The 19,167-nt window shown below is 38.7% G+C and overlaps 1 protein-coding gene across 2 annotated transcripts in view; it reads left to right on the forward strand.

The window, feature by feature from the left end:
• The window catches only part of LOC122811452 (major histocompatibility complex class I-related gene protein-like), a 685,432-nt gene that overhangs the window by 552,538 nt on the left and 113,727 nt on the right, over positions 1 to 19,167 (forward strand). For both annotated transcript variants that reach the window (XM_044083304.1, XM_044083303.1), the window contains exon 5: positions 12,735 to 12,836. In XM_044083304.1, the coding sequence (XP_043939239.1) occupies positions 12,735 to 12,836 (102 nt within the window). The remainder of the gene's footprint in view (positions 1 to 12,734; positions 12,837 to 19,167) is intronic.

The raw sequence follows: 19,167 nt of genomic DNA on the forward strand, positions 1-19,167 counted from the left end.
TTTGTTTTGGATCCCCTCAGACCTCATTATTACCATCCTACCCCCCAGTGCACTACATCCACACCAGGTTTACCGGCCATCCTCTTACCCTCCATCCTGGACTTCCAGTGGTGTTGCTGGGGCCAGTTGTGGATCTTAAGGGTATCCTGGGGGCTCAGTTATCTCTCCTTCTGTCCAGAGTTTTTTTTTGTATGTCCTACCCACTTTCCCTGTCCTGTCTCCTACACTTGGTTATGTCTGAGGACAGCTCTCCTCTTTGGGCCATGACACCCCTTAGGGGCTGTCAGCAACAAGTCCTCTCCATACCTGGGATGGGTACACCCACCCTCTCTGTCACTTCATCAGTTGCCTGAACTGATAATTGAACCCAGGTTGGCTGAGCCGTAGTCAGGGCATTATTGTATTGACATTCTTGGCATTAAGTTGAATATGTGCTGGGTGGGCTTAGAGCTTTGCCAAAACTGTGCCTTGTCTTCCTCCCTCCTGTATGTGATTTTCATGGACAGGATTTCAAGCAACAGATGCAGATTAGATAAAATCCAGTTTGATGATGTGAAGGTTGTATCTTTGTTGTTTGCAGACAGTGTTGTCCTCCTTCAAGTAACTGTAATCTGCAAGATGTCCTTGAGTTATTTGCAATTGACTGTAAAATAGGTAATATGAAAATAAATACCTCCACATCTGAGGTTATGGTTCTCTCCTTAAGAATAGTGGACTGATCTTAGCAGGTAATAAAGTAGCAGTTAGCCCAAGTAAATGAGTTTAGTTATCTTGGGATCCTTTCACAAGTTAAGATAGAAGGGATCAGGAGACAGATCACTAGATGAAGGAAACTGAACAGCAAGTAGTTACAAAAGTAGCAGTACTGTAGACACTGGGCTGTTGTAGAAAAGTGAGAGCTGAGTCATATGAAGCAAGTCTCAATTTAACAGACTTTGTTCCTGTTCCCTCATCTGTGATCATGGACCTTGGGTAGTGATTACAGGATTAAGATCACAGATACAAGCAGCAGAAACGAGTGTCCTTTTCATACTAACTGAGATCAGAGTCCACAGTAGAGTGAATAACTCGGTAAATCAAGAGGGCCTTGGAATACAGCCATCGCTTGGCTGAGAAGAGTAGAGTCAGTCGAGGTGGTGTGTGCACCTTTGATGATGCTCCCTGGGTATGCCCAGTAGAACATATACTAGGCACAATCCATTGGGTAAAGGCCATAGGGCAGCTCCAGGAGAGATTATCTCACAGGTTCAACTGGAGACTGTTGATGGCATAGGGATTCTGGTTCACTCTACATATGTTGCTGCTATTAAGACTGTCACTAGGACAAGTGGTTCGGAAAATAATGATAATTTAGATAATAAGATGTCATTTGCCTCCTTCAGTTAAGTTACTACTGAGATCTATACCATTACTTATGTACTTCTACTGCTGTGTGAAAGAGGTTGTTTTTACAGCTCTACACAAAGCTCTTAAGTGTAACTGGAAATTCTGTTTGACAGTGTAAGTTTGATGTAAGTCTTCCTGCAGAAACCATCACTGTATAATCCTCAGACCATTTGGAATAACAATCTTTACAGCACATACTGCATTACATATGTTTTTATCCTGCTCGTAACCTATTATACCGTGGGATGTAAAATCACATTGTAAGTTTAATACAGATAATAACAAATAGCATATCAAGTTTTACCAGTAAATCATGTTTTAAGAAGTCATCGTCATCATCAGCTCCCTTTTTCCCATTTTGTTCTACATGGGATCGGAGTATCGTGTTAACTGTCGCCAACTATCTCGATTCAGTGCCACAATCCTGCCTTCGTCAACACTCATGTCTGACTGTCGCAGATCTTCTTTCACACAATCCATAGGGATTCTCATGTCTGACTGTCGCAGATCTTCTTTCACACAATCCATCCACCTCTTTGCTGGACGCCCTCGCTTCCTCTTACCTTCTTCCTGTCTGTCCCAAATTTTCTTTACCAGATTGTCTTCTGCTTTTCTGCACGTGTCCAAACCACCATAATCTGTTCTCTTTTACCTTTTCTGCAATTGGAGCTACTTTGGCTTCTGCTCTTATCTCCTCATTTCTTCATGTATCCCACAGTGTGCATCCTACCACCCTTTTGGGCACTTAATTTCCATCATCTCTGGCTTCTTCAACTATTCTGCCTTTACTGCCAAGGTTTTACACCACTGTCTTGTACACCTTACTTTTCAGCTTCTTTGGCATTCTTCTGTCTATATTTTAAGAAGTGCTTACAAATAATTATGATCTTAACAGTGAAGCTGGCAAGGTCATAATCATTTATACATGGCATAAAAGGTAAACCTTCCAGGTAAAACTTCTTATTTAAGGTTATATACTGCATAATGAATGACAGGCTTTCAATTTCTTTTAATTTTTACTTGTTTCTTCTGTGTTGATTCAATGTCACTAGAAGCTTCTCTGACATAATGTTGGACACAATTGGTTGCTTTTCTGGCCAGGATACAGTGCATTAGCCCCTGTTTGTTTGTCTGGTTAGTCATTCCTGTATGCCTTTCCAACTCATCATGCTAGGAAAATTCATCCTTATCTTTCCCTGTTAGCTGAAAAAGGTATTAGTTCAGATTCTCAGGTTCCTGGCAGTGCAGGAGTACATTCCAGTGAAAGACACAGGAATTCTCTGCAGCTGAGATGATCTGGCCCCACCCTGGAGCCTGGATAATCTGTTAGAGCAGTTAATCCTACTAGAACTTCGGCTGGAGTTCTCAGAGATCACTGATGTTGTCACAAGGCCTTCCACTTCCCAGATGTAGTCCAGGAAGTGGAAGAATTTCTACTTTTGGATATCCAGCCCAAGTCAATCTGTGAATTTACAGGTAATTTTCACCCCTCTCCAACATCTGGAAGAGTTGGGACATCACTATATGGTCAAGCTTCATGTTTCTCCCACTTTGGTACATCCCAATTCTGTGGATAGCTGGATGGTGGCCTAGCTCAGTTTTCTGGCAGTTCATTTAGAAGGTCCTGCAGCTTTACCTGCCTTTGGAAAAGATTTTCTCACTAGGATATTAACAATATGATTGGCAGATTTACCCATCCTTCATTCAAGCTATCTGATTTAGAGTTAATCTCTTAGAAGACTCCACTTCAGGTGACAATTGCTGTCAACTGCATAATCTTGAAGTTACAGGTTCTTATTTACAGGGAATTGAACTTTCATGAGAACTAAGACTAATCATTATTTCCTTTTAAAAGTGGTCACAGAGACAGAGAAAGATAAGATTCCCTTATTGTTATTACATGAGTACAACAAAATTTGTAGCAATCCTCCTACAGTGCATTACATATAATGACCATGAATAAATAAGAGAATTATGCCCTTAAACAAGTCCTTTCATATTTCTATTTTCCTATAAGGAGTATAATTCAAGGTAGGAAGAGTCAGTTAAGCAGTGGGTTTTTGTCTCTTTTCCTGTAACTGACAAAAACTTGTTGATTAAGCAAACCTTATCCAAGTGAATTACTGTGGATTCTTTTTTGTCATCAGGCTGCCAAATACCATTTTCTCAATATAATCAAGGGTCACTCCATGGGGGGGGGGGGGGTTGTTTCCACTACCTTTTGCAAAAATGTGTCCATTGCTGAATTTCTGCCATGGTCACGTGGCTTTCATTTCACACCTCCCAGGAATTAGCTCTTATTTACTCTTCTTGCTTTAGTATGGAGCCTTCTGAACCCTTGCTTTTCAGCCCCTCTTGGGTTCTGTCTCCCTGGAAGATGGTTTAATACATCTTAGAATTCTTTCCAGCTGTTACTTACTACAGAGGGGCCTCACTAAGTAAGATATAACAGACACACAAGTACTTGCTGTAGCAGCTGATCTCTGAGAGGGGTGGCTGACACTTTAAGCAGTCTATTGCTTATCATTATATAGATATTATATCTAGAGTGAGCAGAATACTGAGAAATGTTTTGACTGTGAAATCTTGATAGATGTGGATCTAAAGGATTAAAGGGAAGTGCTACATGCTAAAAGGAATAAAAATCACTTTTAACACTTCATTGCCTGGCTTTCACTTTGGTAGACCTTTGCTTAATTTTAAATGGTGTTGCTGTTTGTCCCTAGACCTGCGGTGGTGGTGCTGCGGTAGCGTTGTCACCTCACAGTTAGATGTTGACCGTTCGATTCTCAGTTAGAGCGTCTTTTGTGTGGCAATATACGTGAATGGGCGTTCCTTCGCTGAAGGTTGTGCGTTAGGCCCGGTAAGCCAGCACGTAAAAATCTACTACCAATTATTAGCAGATCGGAGTTCCGCTGTGGCGACCCCTAACCGGGAAAAGCCAAAAGAGTTGCTGTTTGTCCCTAGACAACACTAGTGATTTACATTGTGCACAGCCTAGCAAGAAATTGAAAATTGATTTGCTACAGTAAAATGGATATAAAAACTCTTTAAAAAAATCAAACATTAGATAACCTAGCTAATTCAAAACAGTAGTTTGATTAACTAGTATCTTCTTGCTAAATCCAAAAAAGATTAAGGGAGTCTCAGATTAGCTACCTTTTATAGCTCTGTTTGGTGTGCGGGCCACCTTTCTTCCCTCCTTTTGTCAGCTCTGTATCTTGTTGAGCTGTTTATTGGTGATGGTGGAGGGGGTAAGTGGTTGTATTCAAATTCTGTGTCATTTACATTTCTTTAGATTTCAGTATTTGTGGAGTTACCAAATAATATTAACACTGGCCAATTTAAGGCAGTTAATTTTCTATTTTGTGTTGGGGGGTTGTTTACATTATGTTTTTCACCAAATCACATGGTACCTACAGTACTCAAAGGTTGTTTGCTGTAATCCTTTATAAAATGAATAAGCAAAGTAGTCGCATGTTGTATTTGAGCAGACACTTTACATCTATGTTTGTTTTTGGTCTTAAAATCCTGCCTTATGGTTATGTCATAAATGTAGGGAGAATGTGGGAATGTGCTCTAATAAAGTCTATGGGGATGGATCTTTATATCTGCTGTAATCTGCATTATATTTAAATTTGTTATTAAAGGAATCACTTGTAACAGATGTCTTGATAGATGATCAGTGCTCTTAATAAACTATACAATTAAATAAAATGTGAATCATTTATTCACATATACCCAATTTATCCTCTTTAGGGTCAAGGGGCAGTCAGAGCCTGTTACACCACTCAATGAGCATAAGCCTGAGAATCATTTCTGTGTGAAAAACCAGTGTAGACATATGCACACGTGCGCGCGCACATACACAGGCGTGCGCACTCACACATGCGCAGATGAGCGCGCACACACACACACACATACACACACACACACACACACATACCTGTATGCACAACTAAGGACAATTTTGTTGAATAGTCAATTGATTTTGGAGGAAACCTGTAAAACGCCAGATGGCAGAGGGAGGACATGGCAGCCCCATACAGACTGCATCCCGTGAAGGAACTAAATTGGTGAGCTGAGCACTGTGAAGAAGCAATGCCAGCCACTGCACCAGCATGCCTCCCTCTGTAAATAATACAGGACTTAAACTTTGTATCCTATAGACTTCAGTAGACAGCGTCCAGATGTCCTCCCTGCACTTACAGCATAAGCATAAGGGAGAGTTTTAAGATTACAAATGAGGCATTTGCTTAAACAGAAAGTTATGGGTGACTGATTAACTAAATAGACCTGTAGTGCAGGTGCAAACATAAAGGAGATACTTAGTGTAAATATTTGTGTTTAAAGTATTACAAGATCGAGTACGTCAACAGTGTAAACCCAAACTGCCCCATTATCTGTAATACCTTCAGTAAAGATCTTTTTAACAAAAGTTAGTTTATTCTTCTTTTCCTTTGCCTCACATTTCTTACCACAAATAAATATATGATTGCTCATGTTTACAAGCTGCTGTACCCCATTTCTCTTAGATTAAAACATTCTGATTTTAAAAACTTCCAAGCAGCTTCTTATTCTTGATGTTTGCTCATTCCTCAGCTGTATTAGTTTACCTGTGTTACTTCATTACTGCCACTTTGTACAGAAGACAATGAATATGTCCCTGGACCCATCTTCATACAATTGCATGGACTTAGAATAGCTTGAGGGCTTATTAATATGTCTGAAAATTCACAATGTGGCTTGAAGGAGACAGCCCCACTACGGTGGCATTTTCTGATAGTAGGCTACTAAATCTCCATCTTTCCCATTTATGAAAGTCAGTGTTAATATAGTTTTCTCTTTGCCGGATTAGTAATTTCTACTCAGTCATAGACCTAATTTAGGATTAAGAATTTAGCAGTATACTATGCACTAGAACATTTTTTAACTTATGTTCTCTTTAATGTATGCTGCTAACCTGCTTATTGTTAAGCAGTAGCATTTTTCACTACAATATTTTTAGAAATATTCACCTTTTTTATTAGCTGTTTGCTTTTCATTATGTTTATGGGGGCACAATGCTGTTACTTGTAGCTAAACCTGGAAGAAAAATTTAGAATATTGTATTAATAACCAGACTTATTCAATAATTTGCACTAATGTTAGATTGAAATGCTGCCCAGTAAAATATAGCATGTAGGCAGGCCGGCTTACTGTATTTCTCATCTGGATTTGTAGGTGCCTGTTGTGAAGAGATGGTGGTAGATAAACAGTAGGTGTCTGGCAAGGTGAATAACAATATCTTCCATTGCTGTTGTCATTGTTGTAATCTGTAGGAAAGCATATCACACACTGGAGACAGCTTATTGTAACCTGACAACAGGTGCTACCTAAGGAATGTTATCAGCCTTTCTGCTGTTTTAACTGCTGCTAACAGGTGTTCAGTACAGTATGAAAGCACAGCACACAGCTTATTGTAACCTGACAACAGGTGCTCCCTAAATAATTTTATCTGCCTTTCTGCTGTTACAACTGCTGCCAGCAGGTGTTCAGTAATGAATGTTTTTTTTCTGTGGAGCTACTGCTACTTTACAGTGACCAGTACTGATTGTTCAGAGAAGCTTACAGATTTTTCCTTGCTTTGTAATAAATATCTATGTGGAATTGTTTCCTATAATGCTGTACTGTTACAATATGTGTGTGTCTGCCAGCTAAACAATGACTCCTTGATTTACTGGTCAGATCTGACCATCAGGCAGTATTGCTTGAAATAAAAATAAAATCTGGGGACCCAGCTAAATCAGAAATCTTTAGGAACTATATTGCATCAGGTGGAGTATGGTTGTCAAAATAGGCTCTACATTTCCCTTCCCTTTCTTCCCATGCAACATTAATTTGAGAGTCATTCTCTGCCTCGTTGTAGCCTCTATCCAAATAGTCATGCTTGTGACAGTCAAGTGCTAAACCCAACTGAATGCTATCGTTGCGCAATCGCATTACTCTGTAAATCTGCCCTTTTAAAACATTCCAGGTGACCCCGGGTGACATGCTTGGGATGCATGCTATTTTTGTGCAGGAAGTTGTTCTTCCTAGTGGGTTTTTTGTTGACACTAGTACACATATTGTTAAGGTCTCCTTTGTTTATCTTAATATCTAAGAACTCCACTTCTACAGCAGAATATTTACAGGTAAATCTTAAAAAAAAAAAAACAGTAGTGTCATGCAAGTAATCAATAAATTCATTCAAGAGTTCTGACGAGCCAAGCCAAAGCAAAAACATATCGTCAACAAGACATATGTACCAGACTATGTTCTCTTCGTAAACATTTTGTTATGTAACAGACAGGTTTTCTTCCATTGCACTAGTGCAAGGTTGGTATAGCTGCTGGCACAAGTTGTGCCCATATCCACACCAACCTTCTGTAAGAAGAACTCATTCTTGAACACAAAAACGTTATTCTCAAGTACAAGTTCAAGTAATGTACAGAGCAAATTCACTTTCTCATTTGTAAAACATGTCCTGTCATTTAAAAAAGCTCTGATATTCTCTACTCCCCACTCGTTGGGAATCACTGTAAATAGTGATTCTATGTCAAATGTAACTAACTGCTTTATCAAACAGTTTAGGTAAAAAGGACTTAGTGTCTTTTAGGACTGTGTCACTATGGTCACTATCAATTTTTGCTGAAAAAAACTTACATCCACTTTTAGATGAATGTGACACAGAGAAACTGCCTGGTTTAAATGGTGTTTCCAGCCTTAAATCATTCTTGAAAGCACACCTGCTTAAACATTAATATTGTTTATACACTTAAATTTTATTTGTATTGTTTCTTTTGTATTTATTACAATTGTTGCATTGCTTGTGTGTGCACCTTTTAGTTAATTTATAAGATTTGTGTATGACAGCTCATTGGTTTTGTTTTCTTTTTAAACTCATGTTTTTTACATGTTTATTAATCTCAAGAAGTGATAGTGTTATTGCGAAAGTGCTCATTTTTATTACTTTCTATTTTGTTAAATAAATAGAGGTTTTTGCCTAGCCGTGTTGGTTCGGTACTTGTTTTTTACTTCAACTTTCCACAGCTATGTCTGTAAATGTCAGAGAAAATACATAACAATTAGTAGAACTTATTGTTAATGACATCTCCCACACTGAACCAGAGGCCATTGTCAATGATTTGGCTGACAGGTTCAGCTCAAATTTCGCCCCCCACTTTCCCCAATAGTCCAAAGGAAATACCGCATACCACAACCCCCCAACCTAATGGACAATAGGGAACAGTGCACTTTCCAAGGCCAAAAACACTGCATTGATGGGCCCCATAACATCCTGGGATGCTTAATTAATAGCATGAAACATGACCTCTCTGGTCTACTTGAATCACTTTCCAACTGGAGCCTAAAGTCATGTTTTGTGCCCAAGGAATGAAAGACAGCTACAGTCATTTTCCTGCACACAGGAGGCCAAGCCACTGATCCAGGTAACTACAGACCTATAAATTTGACCAGCCTCATATGTAAGGCCATGGAAAAAATTATCATGGACATGATAGATGAAGACATAGGTAACCTGCAAACGATGGACCCATCAGAGTCCTGCTGGGTTAAAGGAAAGTTATGGCTATTAAATCTGGTGGACTTCTTTGAGAAAGTCAGCTAAGCAATGGCTGAAGGCAAGAAAGTGCACACAGCTTACCTCAACCTGGCCAAGGCTTTTGATACAATACCCCACTCAGGCATTATAGACAACTTCACTAATTAAGGTATAAACCCTTGTATCATCCACTGAATAGCCAACTGGCTCACAGATAGGTCCCAGGATGTCAAAATACATGAGACCACCTCCAACAAGAGACCAGTCACTAACAGAGTTCCCTACGGCTCAGTACTGGGACCACTTCTTTTTGGCATATATTTTCCTGAAATGGAAGCAAATGCTAAAGATTTATGGCTGACTAAGTCTGCAAATGATTGCAAGCTAGAGGTTATCATCGACTCCCCTGCAGACACTAATATTCTTCAAGATGGCCTATCCCTGACTAACAAATGGTGCCAAAGCCATGGTCTTAAACTCAATGCTAAGAAATGCATAATTGTGCCCACTGGGAAGTCAACCATCCTGGATAATTACCGTGTTGATAGTACACCCCTAAGGGTCAATCCAGTGGCCAGGGTTCTGGGTACACAGGTAGACAGTAGCCTTGCCTTTGACTGCCAGATGACCACAATAGTGAGGAAATTCTTTTTTGTTGTGCAATTTATAAGTTAAGGCATGGCATTTAGGTCCAAAGAGGTCATTATCTCACTGTACTCTGCCCTTATCAGACCAATAATAGAGTAGAATGCTCACTTCTGGATGTACCTAACCAGGCATATGCAGCAACTAGGACAGCCTCAGAGGTTCCTTACAAAAAGAATACAAGGTGTAACAAACTTGCCTTATACAGAGTGCCTTAAAGCCCTTTCCCTCTTCTCAGTCTGCTAGAGATTACTGAGTGGTGATCTAGGCTTGACTTAGAAGGCATCCGCAAACTCCACACTTATGAATCACCTGCATATTCATAAGTTAAAAAGTATCAGAATACAAGGTCTAGAGACATAAATTTTGTCTGTGACTAAATCAGAACATGCTGGAGAGACAGATACAAGTCCCAGAGACTGCCCCTCTTATAGAACAGGCTTCCCATTCGTGTGAAGCTGAGTTCATTTATCACCCAATTAAAGCACAGCATAGACCACTGGATGAGGGATAGCAACTTTACACCTGGCCTAGAACCCATGCCCCTTATGGACAGAGGTAGCTTATAAATACCTGTCCCTCAATGTCCTTTTTGGATACATGATGTCATTATTCGTTTGGGAAACTTTCCTAAGCTTAGAAAGCCCCCCTCAAGTCATTAGTATGGTAACACTCTATAAACCTATGAATAAACAGCTTTGCTTAACAGTCACATCAGAGGGCCAGGCCACTGATTTATAACTGCTTCTTCCCAGCTGTGTACTGCCCCTTTTGATATTATGTTTTCCCCTAGCAGAGTTGGGGATTGGTATAATGGTTAAGGTGTTTACCTCACAGGTAAAAGATACAGGGCTGGATTTTCACCCTTGAGGGATATTAGCTAGGCTTAAAATGGCCCACAAGGACAGCTAGCCTAATACTTATCTAGGAACAGTATTAACTAGACATATTTTGTTATGGGATATCTTTGGTATTCCAAACTTTCGTATGCATCTCTATGTTTTTGAGAGAAGAGTAGAACATGAGCTGAATTAATAAAATGTTTGAGTGGCAGCATTTCTTGATGAGAGCTTTCCTCACAGTATTTGGTCATTTTAACCTGTAATTTAGTATCAGTGTCTCACCTATCCTCATTGTTTGGAGGGTATTTTATGAAACTGCACATATACAACATGGCAGATGTGGAATATGCCACATAGTTACATGCTTGGTATTTATTATTTGGAAAATTCAGCATCTGCATTGTTTAAGGCATTCCCCACACCAATGGCTACTTATTTACAGATGATGCTGGGGGTTAAGGCTAATGCTAAATATAGATGTTTATCTGCTCAGCTGGATTTGGGGTCTAGCTCTATGGTAGTTCTTGAAATTGTGACTGGGGTTAAGGTATGTAGGAAATACAACATAGACATGAGAATACCAACAGGGATGTATCTAGGCCCTTTATTATTTAACTTTATATATAACTATTTTGTAATCAACACTGTTAATTAACAAACAGCTTTTTTTTTCTTCCACCCAGCATTAAAATTGCCTTATGTCAACTGTAAAGTTTCAAACCCTGTCACCGATTTTAACAATGCCATCTTTTCAGGAAAGCGGTTCTAGTCACCTACCACCCTTTCAATTAACATTCCTAATATCCTTCTTGAGCCTTCCTCTCTGTATTTTTAGGTTGTGTCTTTATTCTCATCCTTCTTTCTGCTTTCCAGATAGAGTCTTACCAGCTGCCATATGGAGAGAGATAATGACCTTTTGTTTTCTTCCTCTGTTACCTGTTCCTCTGTCATTTAAAATGTAACTGTATGTTTTTGTTTGCATGTTTTGGTGTGTTAGTTTGGATAAAACACTCTCTCCAGCTAGTAGAATAAGTCCAGAATTAAGCACTCGAACCTCAAAACATGTCGCACTTATGGAAGGAAAACCCAGCCAACCACTTTTGATGAACAAACCAGGAATTCTTTATTGAAACTTGAGTGCAAAAGTAATTGACCACACTGTTTTCATCTGTATATTGGGACTTCATCAAAATAACCCTTCGACAAAACACAGATATACTGTAATAACAATATGAGAAAGTTCGTGGTTATTCTGGTGAAGTCCTGGTCTGCGGACGAAAACACTGTGGTTAATTATTTTTGCATTCAAGTTTCAATAAAGAATCTCCATTTTCTTCATCCAGACTGGTTGGCAGGGTTTTCCTTCCATAAGTGCGATATGTTTTGAGGCTGGATAGAGCACTGTAAGAGCTGAAGTAGTAATTGTTAAAATTACTTTCAGAACTGTGTTCATTTCACTACTGCACACTGATACGTTTGGTAAATGCCTGTTTGGTGATGGTTGAAATATGGCTCGATGCAATCTGTTCAGTGCCTTAGAAATGTGCTTTGATTATTTTATTTGTTAGAAAAACAGTTTGTGAAACTCTCTTTAAGGCTGACTGTAAAATATTTTAATTGCCATTAGAAGGTCATAGCAATAAATAACAATGAATGAAAAAGTATTAGTTGTTACTGTAAATATTAAATCAAGGCCAGTTGATTTTAAAACAAGCTGTTGATCTGTATCCCTAGCCACTAGTTCAGATCTCATCAAGCTGAGTGATTTAGCCAGGCAGCTGGATGGTATCTAACATGGAGGTTCTAAAAATGTACCCAGTGCTGGTAAACTGGATGCTATTTGCTGTTGCATACTATGTTTATAGCATTATGTAGTAACTGGTCCAAGGCTGTGAAGGTAAATCTGTTACAACTTATGTACAGTGGGTATCCTAAGCATCGATCAGCATGTATCTCCATGACTACTACTGAGCAAATATCTAAGTTCTGTGCTGTAGTTTAACACTGGTAAATTCATTGGCAGGGGTATCCATAAGGTATGGCTGCCTTTAGATGTACTCAATACATGCCCCCCTTCGCAAGTTGTCAGTAAAGTCTGCAGTTGTCATGTGATAAAGATACAAAATGCATTCATGTCCTCTGCACCAACATATGGTTATTGACTCACTGTTTTCTAAAAATGATATATAACAAACTAAGTAGATCAGTATCAGTGCAATCACAAGCCTGATTTCTAATGTTTGTCTAATTCTATCTCAATAATTTAATATCCATTTTAGATCAAACATCCAATGTTGCACTCATTGTTGGGATTATTGCTGCTGTTGCCGTGATCCTTATGGCCGTAATCACAGTGGTTATCTGGAAAAAGAAACAAAAAGGTAAGGATGAGAAGTGACTAATGGGATGAGAAGAGGGCAGCTGTTGAACTAAGAACATAATGCATGTTTGACATTTATTTTCTGTTAAAAATTGCTTACTTAATCAGCCTTTACCACTAGAAACATGTGATGTTAATGTTTACAGATGCTAAGACAATGTTTTAACTCCCAGTGCAGAAGCATATAATACGTAGTCAGTAGAAGACAAAATATAAGATACTATTAAAAAAACACTTACATCCTTTGTTCCAGCACTGTATATAAATCATCAGTGACATACAAAGACCTTTGTTAATGGTTACCCGTTTGTGGACTTGGGGAGCAGAGTATGGGGGAGGGCATTCACACTCCTCCTGGTCCTTTCTCATTATCAGGAACAGTAAATTAGTCCTACAGGGATGAGGAGTTTACACAGCTTCTAATATTTTTGAATATTAAAATGTTTCTTTGTTTTTCTAAAAAGTGTGATAGTGATATATGTAGTATACGTAAATATTGAAAAAGACTATAATTATCTTTAACAATGATATGGGGATGAAAAGGTGAGCCCAACATTTATTTATGTATGTGATTCTTTGTTTTAGAGGGAGCACAATGAGAAAACACAAGCACAGATATACTATAATAACAATATATGCATGTACATATTAAACCTGGGTGCCATTTGAAAGTGTGAGAATTTTAGTTATCCTCAAAACTGCAGACCTGCATGTGAGAATGTGGGGAATGCAGACTAAATCTGAGGGTACAGTGTCTCAGCGTATTCTCCTGCTTTCAGCTTTAGTGACTAATCATGCATACAAATAATCAGCTCATCAAAGGTTAAGTACCTCACAGCTTTGTAAATACCAGTCTTGTATATGTTGTTTAGCTGTAAGCACCACTTGTTTTCAACAGATACTCAAGGTTGTAGTTGAGTGACGTTAAAGACATGCAGGTAGGTGTGAGCGTGAATGGGCGTGCCTTTGTTGAAGGTTGGGCATCGGGCTGGCAACTCGGCGCTGTAAAATTCACTGCCAATCATGAGTGGACTGGAGTTCCGCTGTGGCAACCCCTAACCAGGAAAAGCCGAAAGACTCAAGGTTGTAGTTAAATATTTACATTACTATTTGAAAATATGGAATGGTAGCGCTCATGAGAGTTATATCAAGCAAAAAATGTAAACGTATGTGCTACGTATCTTGCTTTTATGGAATAAGTAAACTACATTAATTTTTAGTATTTTATTTTTTCTTCTTTTTTTATCTTTGCAGTACCAATAATCAAATGAAAAACAATTGTTTTCGATAGCAAACCCACTGCAGAACTACAACCCAGATAAAAAATCAAACACCTTTATTTTTCATTACTTGTATAATAAGGGACCTCATCAGAACAAAATTCAAAAAGACTGTCTTCCCTCTTTTGCATATGAATATGTATCTATTGTCAATCACGTGACTGTTAACAGCCAATCAATATTGACCTAAACATCGTTACATATATTAATTTTATTGTAAATTTACATATGGAACTTAATTTCTTCAAAACATTCTAGTGCTGTTACCTCAGCGATAAATTAATCGTGTGAAACTATTTGTTAGTGAAAGGAAAACAAAGTAAACTGTTAATACCTAGTGGCATAAAACAGTCTATAGTTTAGCTGACCGCAATTTCAACTCAGCTAATTTATTTAACCCTGTAGCTGCTGTGACATCTAATTTAAACTGGTGCAATAATAATTCCCTATATTCTTATAGGGTTTCCCCAGATAACACCTCTTGGGTCTTTGTTAACCTTCCCAATTATAAAAGAATTGTTAAAAGAAATGATGATCTAGCTTTAATAAATTAATTTATGGAGTATTTAAACAGGTTGACTGATTTTCTTAAATTCACCTATGCATTCCATGAAAGGGAAATTAATTATTTGGACATTGCTATTAAAATGGAGGATAATGGCTTTGTGTCAAGTATTTGCAGAATGTCAACCTTTTCAAGGTGGTGGTGCTGCAGTAGCATTGTCGCTTCACAGTAAGACACTGTCCGGATCGATTCTCAGCTAGAGCGTCTTCTGCGTGGAGACATGCGTGAATGGGCGTACCTTTGTTGAAGGTTGTGCGTCAGGCCTGGCAAGCCGGTACGTAAAAATTAACTGCCAATCATTAGCGGACCTGAGTTCCACTGTGGCGACCCCTAACCGGGAAAAGCCGAAAGACACAAACAATTTACATTTCTCTAGCTGCCATCCTGTACACTGTAATACAGTGAAGTGGCAATTCATTAGGTTGGCAAAAATGATTTCAAATAGAGAGGTATTTATGAAAGCAAAAGTTAAGTTGGAAAAAAAGGTTTTTGACAGAGATTACCCAAGAGAATTCATCTACCTAGTTACTTCTAAGTGTCAGATGAATGGGGAGATAGATACAAACTTTTGTTAGGGTTAGGACTGTCTGATCCCAACAATGGGATGGATTAAGTTATACAAGTGGGTGAAGGTTTTGAGATGTTTCCAGTTAGAAACACAAATGGTTTGGAAAGAGCTATCATACTCCAATATACCAACAACTCTGGGTACATTAGAGAAATTATTAAAGCAAATTGGAAAATATGTAAGATAGACAAATGGTTAATAACTTGTTTGGAGTCAACCCACTGATACTGAACTAATGGACAAAATGGACAATGACTTCATCCTTCTAGAAAAACAACTAACAAAACTAAAGGGGCTGCACTGGGATGAAATCTACTTTAAGAACAGTCTCGATAAAAAAAAAAAACTTGTCTCAAGGAGCCTCAAACTTTAAGAAACCTGTCTGGAACAACATTGATGAGAACCTGATTCAGGAACGGGACAAAGTGTTGGAAAAAGCCAGCCTGAAGTTAGTTGACATTCTGCTGAAGCAGAATAAAACACAGCAGGAATCTACTCTGGAAAAAATCTTGAACTAGAGAACACCTGCAAAGACTAAATATGAAGTGTAGAGAGATCTCAGGGAGTGGAGAACAAAATCACTGAGTATGAGAGCAACATCAAAGCAAAGAAAATCCACAATATGGAATGGGATAAATGGATCAAAAAGAACCTAATGGAATTTCTCTGAACTTTGGACTAAAAAAAGAGAATGCCCTTATTTTTCAAAGGGAAAAGCAGACAGTCCCATTGCAAGTGACACAAAAACAATTGAGGACCAGTAGACACTGATCATGAAATACCAAACACCAGTACTAGCCACTAAGATTTTCACAGGGGCCACAACCTGCTGGGGCCAGACTTAAGAGCACCAACCAACAACAGGAACTAGTAGGATCAGCAGGAAGCCACCCCAGGAACTTCCAAACCAGGCATGAATCAGACCAGCCAAACAGAGTCCTGCTCCAAGGACAGTCTCAAAACCAGGATCCCTACACCTAAGATATCAACACCAGAACAAGATATAGAAAGGTGCCTAGGAACTGAGGCATGTAAGAGTGCTCCCAAAATGAATGAATGACAAGCCATAGGGAAAAGGAGGATGAGGTTTGGAACCAAGTATCCAAGCTCCTCACAATGCTAGAGGAGAACATCCTAGGTAAGGGTCTAACTTTCTTTCCTCATTGTAGGAGCACTCTTATGGAAAGCATAATCTCAAAATGTTTTTCAATGATAAGCAAAAGAAGAATGAGAACAGTGCTAGCAATGAGAGTAATATAAAGTGGGAAAAGCCTAGTGATCTCAGTCCTCCTTTACACTGCACCCTTGCTGAGTTTGAAAAAAGATGTGAGGCTGATATCCTTAAATGTTAAGTAAAGCCCCCCCCCCCCCCCTCAAAAAAAAAGTTTTCCAATGTCAGTAAGGAAGAATTAAAGTCTCTGAAAGATCTTAGCAGAAATAAGTCTCATAGAGTAATGAAAACTGATAAAGGTGGTGGTTTTCTGTTGACTGTTACTGCCAAGTATGACAGTAAAATTAAAATAATGCTTAACAGTGAGCAATTTTACTGCAAAGGGAGTTAAATAATGTCCAAGCAGCCTACAACAATTTACAAAAGCAGCTCAGAATGATGCATGAGAGTGATCTGTTAAATGCAAGACCATTTGACTCTTTGACTATATCACATCCTAAAATCCCAGTTTATTTTTGGATACCAAAGATCCACAAGAACTTGTTTGACTCTCCATATAGGTCAGTGGTGGCTAGTGAGGGAGCAGTCATCAAAACCATATCCATCTTCCTAGACATGCAAATCAAGCCCCTAGCTCCCCTAGCTGAGGAAAACAGGTCATTTATACTTTAGATATTAGATTTTCTGAATAAAAGATGCAACATCCCTGTCAGTAACAATACAATTTTGGTCACCATCTATGTGGAAGCCTTGTACACAGTGCTTCCACATGACTATTATGTACAAGCAAACTGGAGATGTGGTGACTAGTTGTAGTGCACAATGCTGGTCTCCAAATGCAAGTAGGAATCCAAACAAAGACTAAACAAACAAGTATTTATTTAAAAAATCAGATTAAGTGCTTTCTTCCTTACAAGTCAAGGACTTCACCAGAATAAGTTAAAACAAGACAGTTAAACACTATTTTCCCCTTGTTTTCATTTATTGTGTACAAACAGTTGTACAGGCCTACTTCAAAGATAGAGTGTCCATGCCTGGTGAAAGAGAAAATAGTAAAACTACTAGATTTAATCCTAAGCAACAACTGCTTTAATCAAAGCTAGTATAGGCAGGTCATCAGGACAGCTACTGTGGGCAGCCATGGCCCACAGGCTAGCTAATGTGGCACCTGGAAAGTGGGAGAATGATTTAATTTACAATAGTGTCTACCAGGAGTCGATAAAGTATTATTTGCTCTTTATTGATGGCATTTTCATCATCTGGGAGGTAAATGCAAAGTCTCTGGAAGCATTTTATAAATATATCAACAAAACTACTGGATTCCTCTAATTTATTCCAGCCACAGTAAAACCTCCATCGATTTCTTAGACTTAACAGTTTCCAAGGACCCCAGTTGGGAGCCCTTAGCAATAACTTGTACAAAAAACCTACCATGGTCAACATGCTTTTACATGCACCCACAGATCACAATGGGAAATGTGATCAAGTCCCAGGGATGAGGCAGGCTGGAGTGTCAAAAGAAAAAAGTTATTTCACTGCCAACATTTGGAACTTAGAAAGAGACATCTTTGCTAGGGGATACAGTGACATGATGCTAAGAATAATCTTAGACAGAATTAAAGCCCTAAAAGAAAATAAAGACCCAACCCTACATGATCCTCCTGGAAGGCTCACTAGACAATGCAACAACCTCTACAGAGACCACAGACAGGAGAACAGAAAACAAAGTATGGCCTTAACTTTTATCAAAGAGTATAAGGAAATCAGGAAAGTGATCATGGACAGTTGGGGCATTATAACAGATAAGCAAGTAGAAAGAAACTTGGGGCCTGGACCCACCTTTGTTTTCAAAAAAAGCCAAAAATGTGAGGGACTTGCTAGAAAGCAAAGGCAAACTTGATATCACCAACAGGGGTGCCTGTGGTTGTGTGCCTCTAAACTGTAGCTTCTGTCAACCCAAACCACTTTGACTACCCTGTGCTAAAGAAAAGAATGTGGAGCACCTTAAGAGGTGATTGTAATAGTGTGATTGTGCTATATAGAGCCCGGTGTGACACCTGCAATGCCTTTTATGTGGGGAAGACAATTAGTAAATTCAAAAGAAGAATTGCACATCACCTTTCTGACATAATCCTTAAAAGGCTTACAAATCCATTTGCAAAACACTGCTTAGACTTCCCTGAACATAATGGCTACAGATTCCAAGTTCTGGACATCTTAGAGATGAGCCCATTAGAAGGCAACAAAAAAGCTGTGCTTGAGAAAATGGAGCTAAAATGACAGATAAAACTCAGTGCCCAGAAAGCACCAGGAATGAACTCCAGCTTCAATCAAAAGCATCTTTGCCCTGAGAAAGCTCCACCATACAGCTGTCTACTAACCTTGCTGCAAGGTTAAGGACATATAAGTGTGAACTCAATTTTTAAAACCACCTATCTCACATTTCTTTGGACTTTGGTTACAATTCTGGCTCATAGACTGTTTTTGCAATACTTCTAATGCCTGTTTGTTTTATCATGGACTTTCTATGCAAATTTTCAATTACCTTTTTACACAGTATTTCTATAGATTATTGAATGATGGTTTAACTTGTGTGCTCCATATATAAAACTGAATTATCTGAATCATGTGTTCTTATGTTTCAAAACATTTTAAACAGTGTTTCAGATGTTATATACACTTTTCTTTTTATTTCCCCTTGTACTCACTGTAAAAGCTGCTGTTTTCAAATGTAAGGAATGTGGCAAA

This window comes from Protopterus annectens, chromosome 9.part0 (genome assembly GCF_019279795.1).
Source record: "Protopterus annectens isolate FY-2018-M chromosome 9.part0, PAN1.0, whole genome shotgun sequence".
In the NCBI taxonomy this organism is placed as follows: Eukaryota; Metazoa; Chordata; order Ceratodontiformes; family Protopteridae; genus Protopterus; species Protopterus annectens.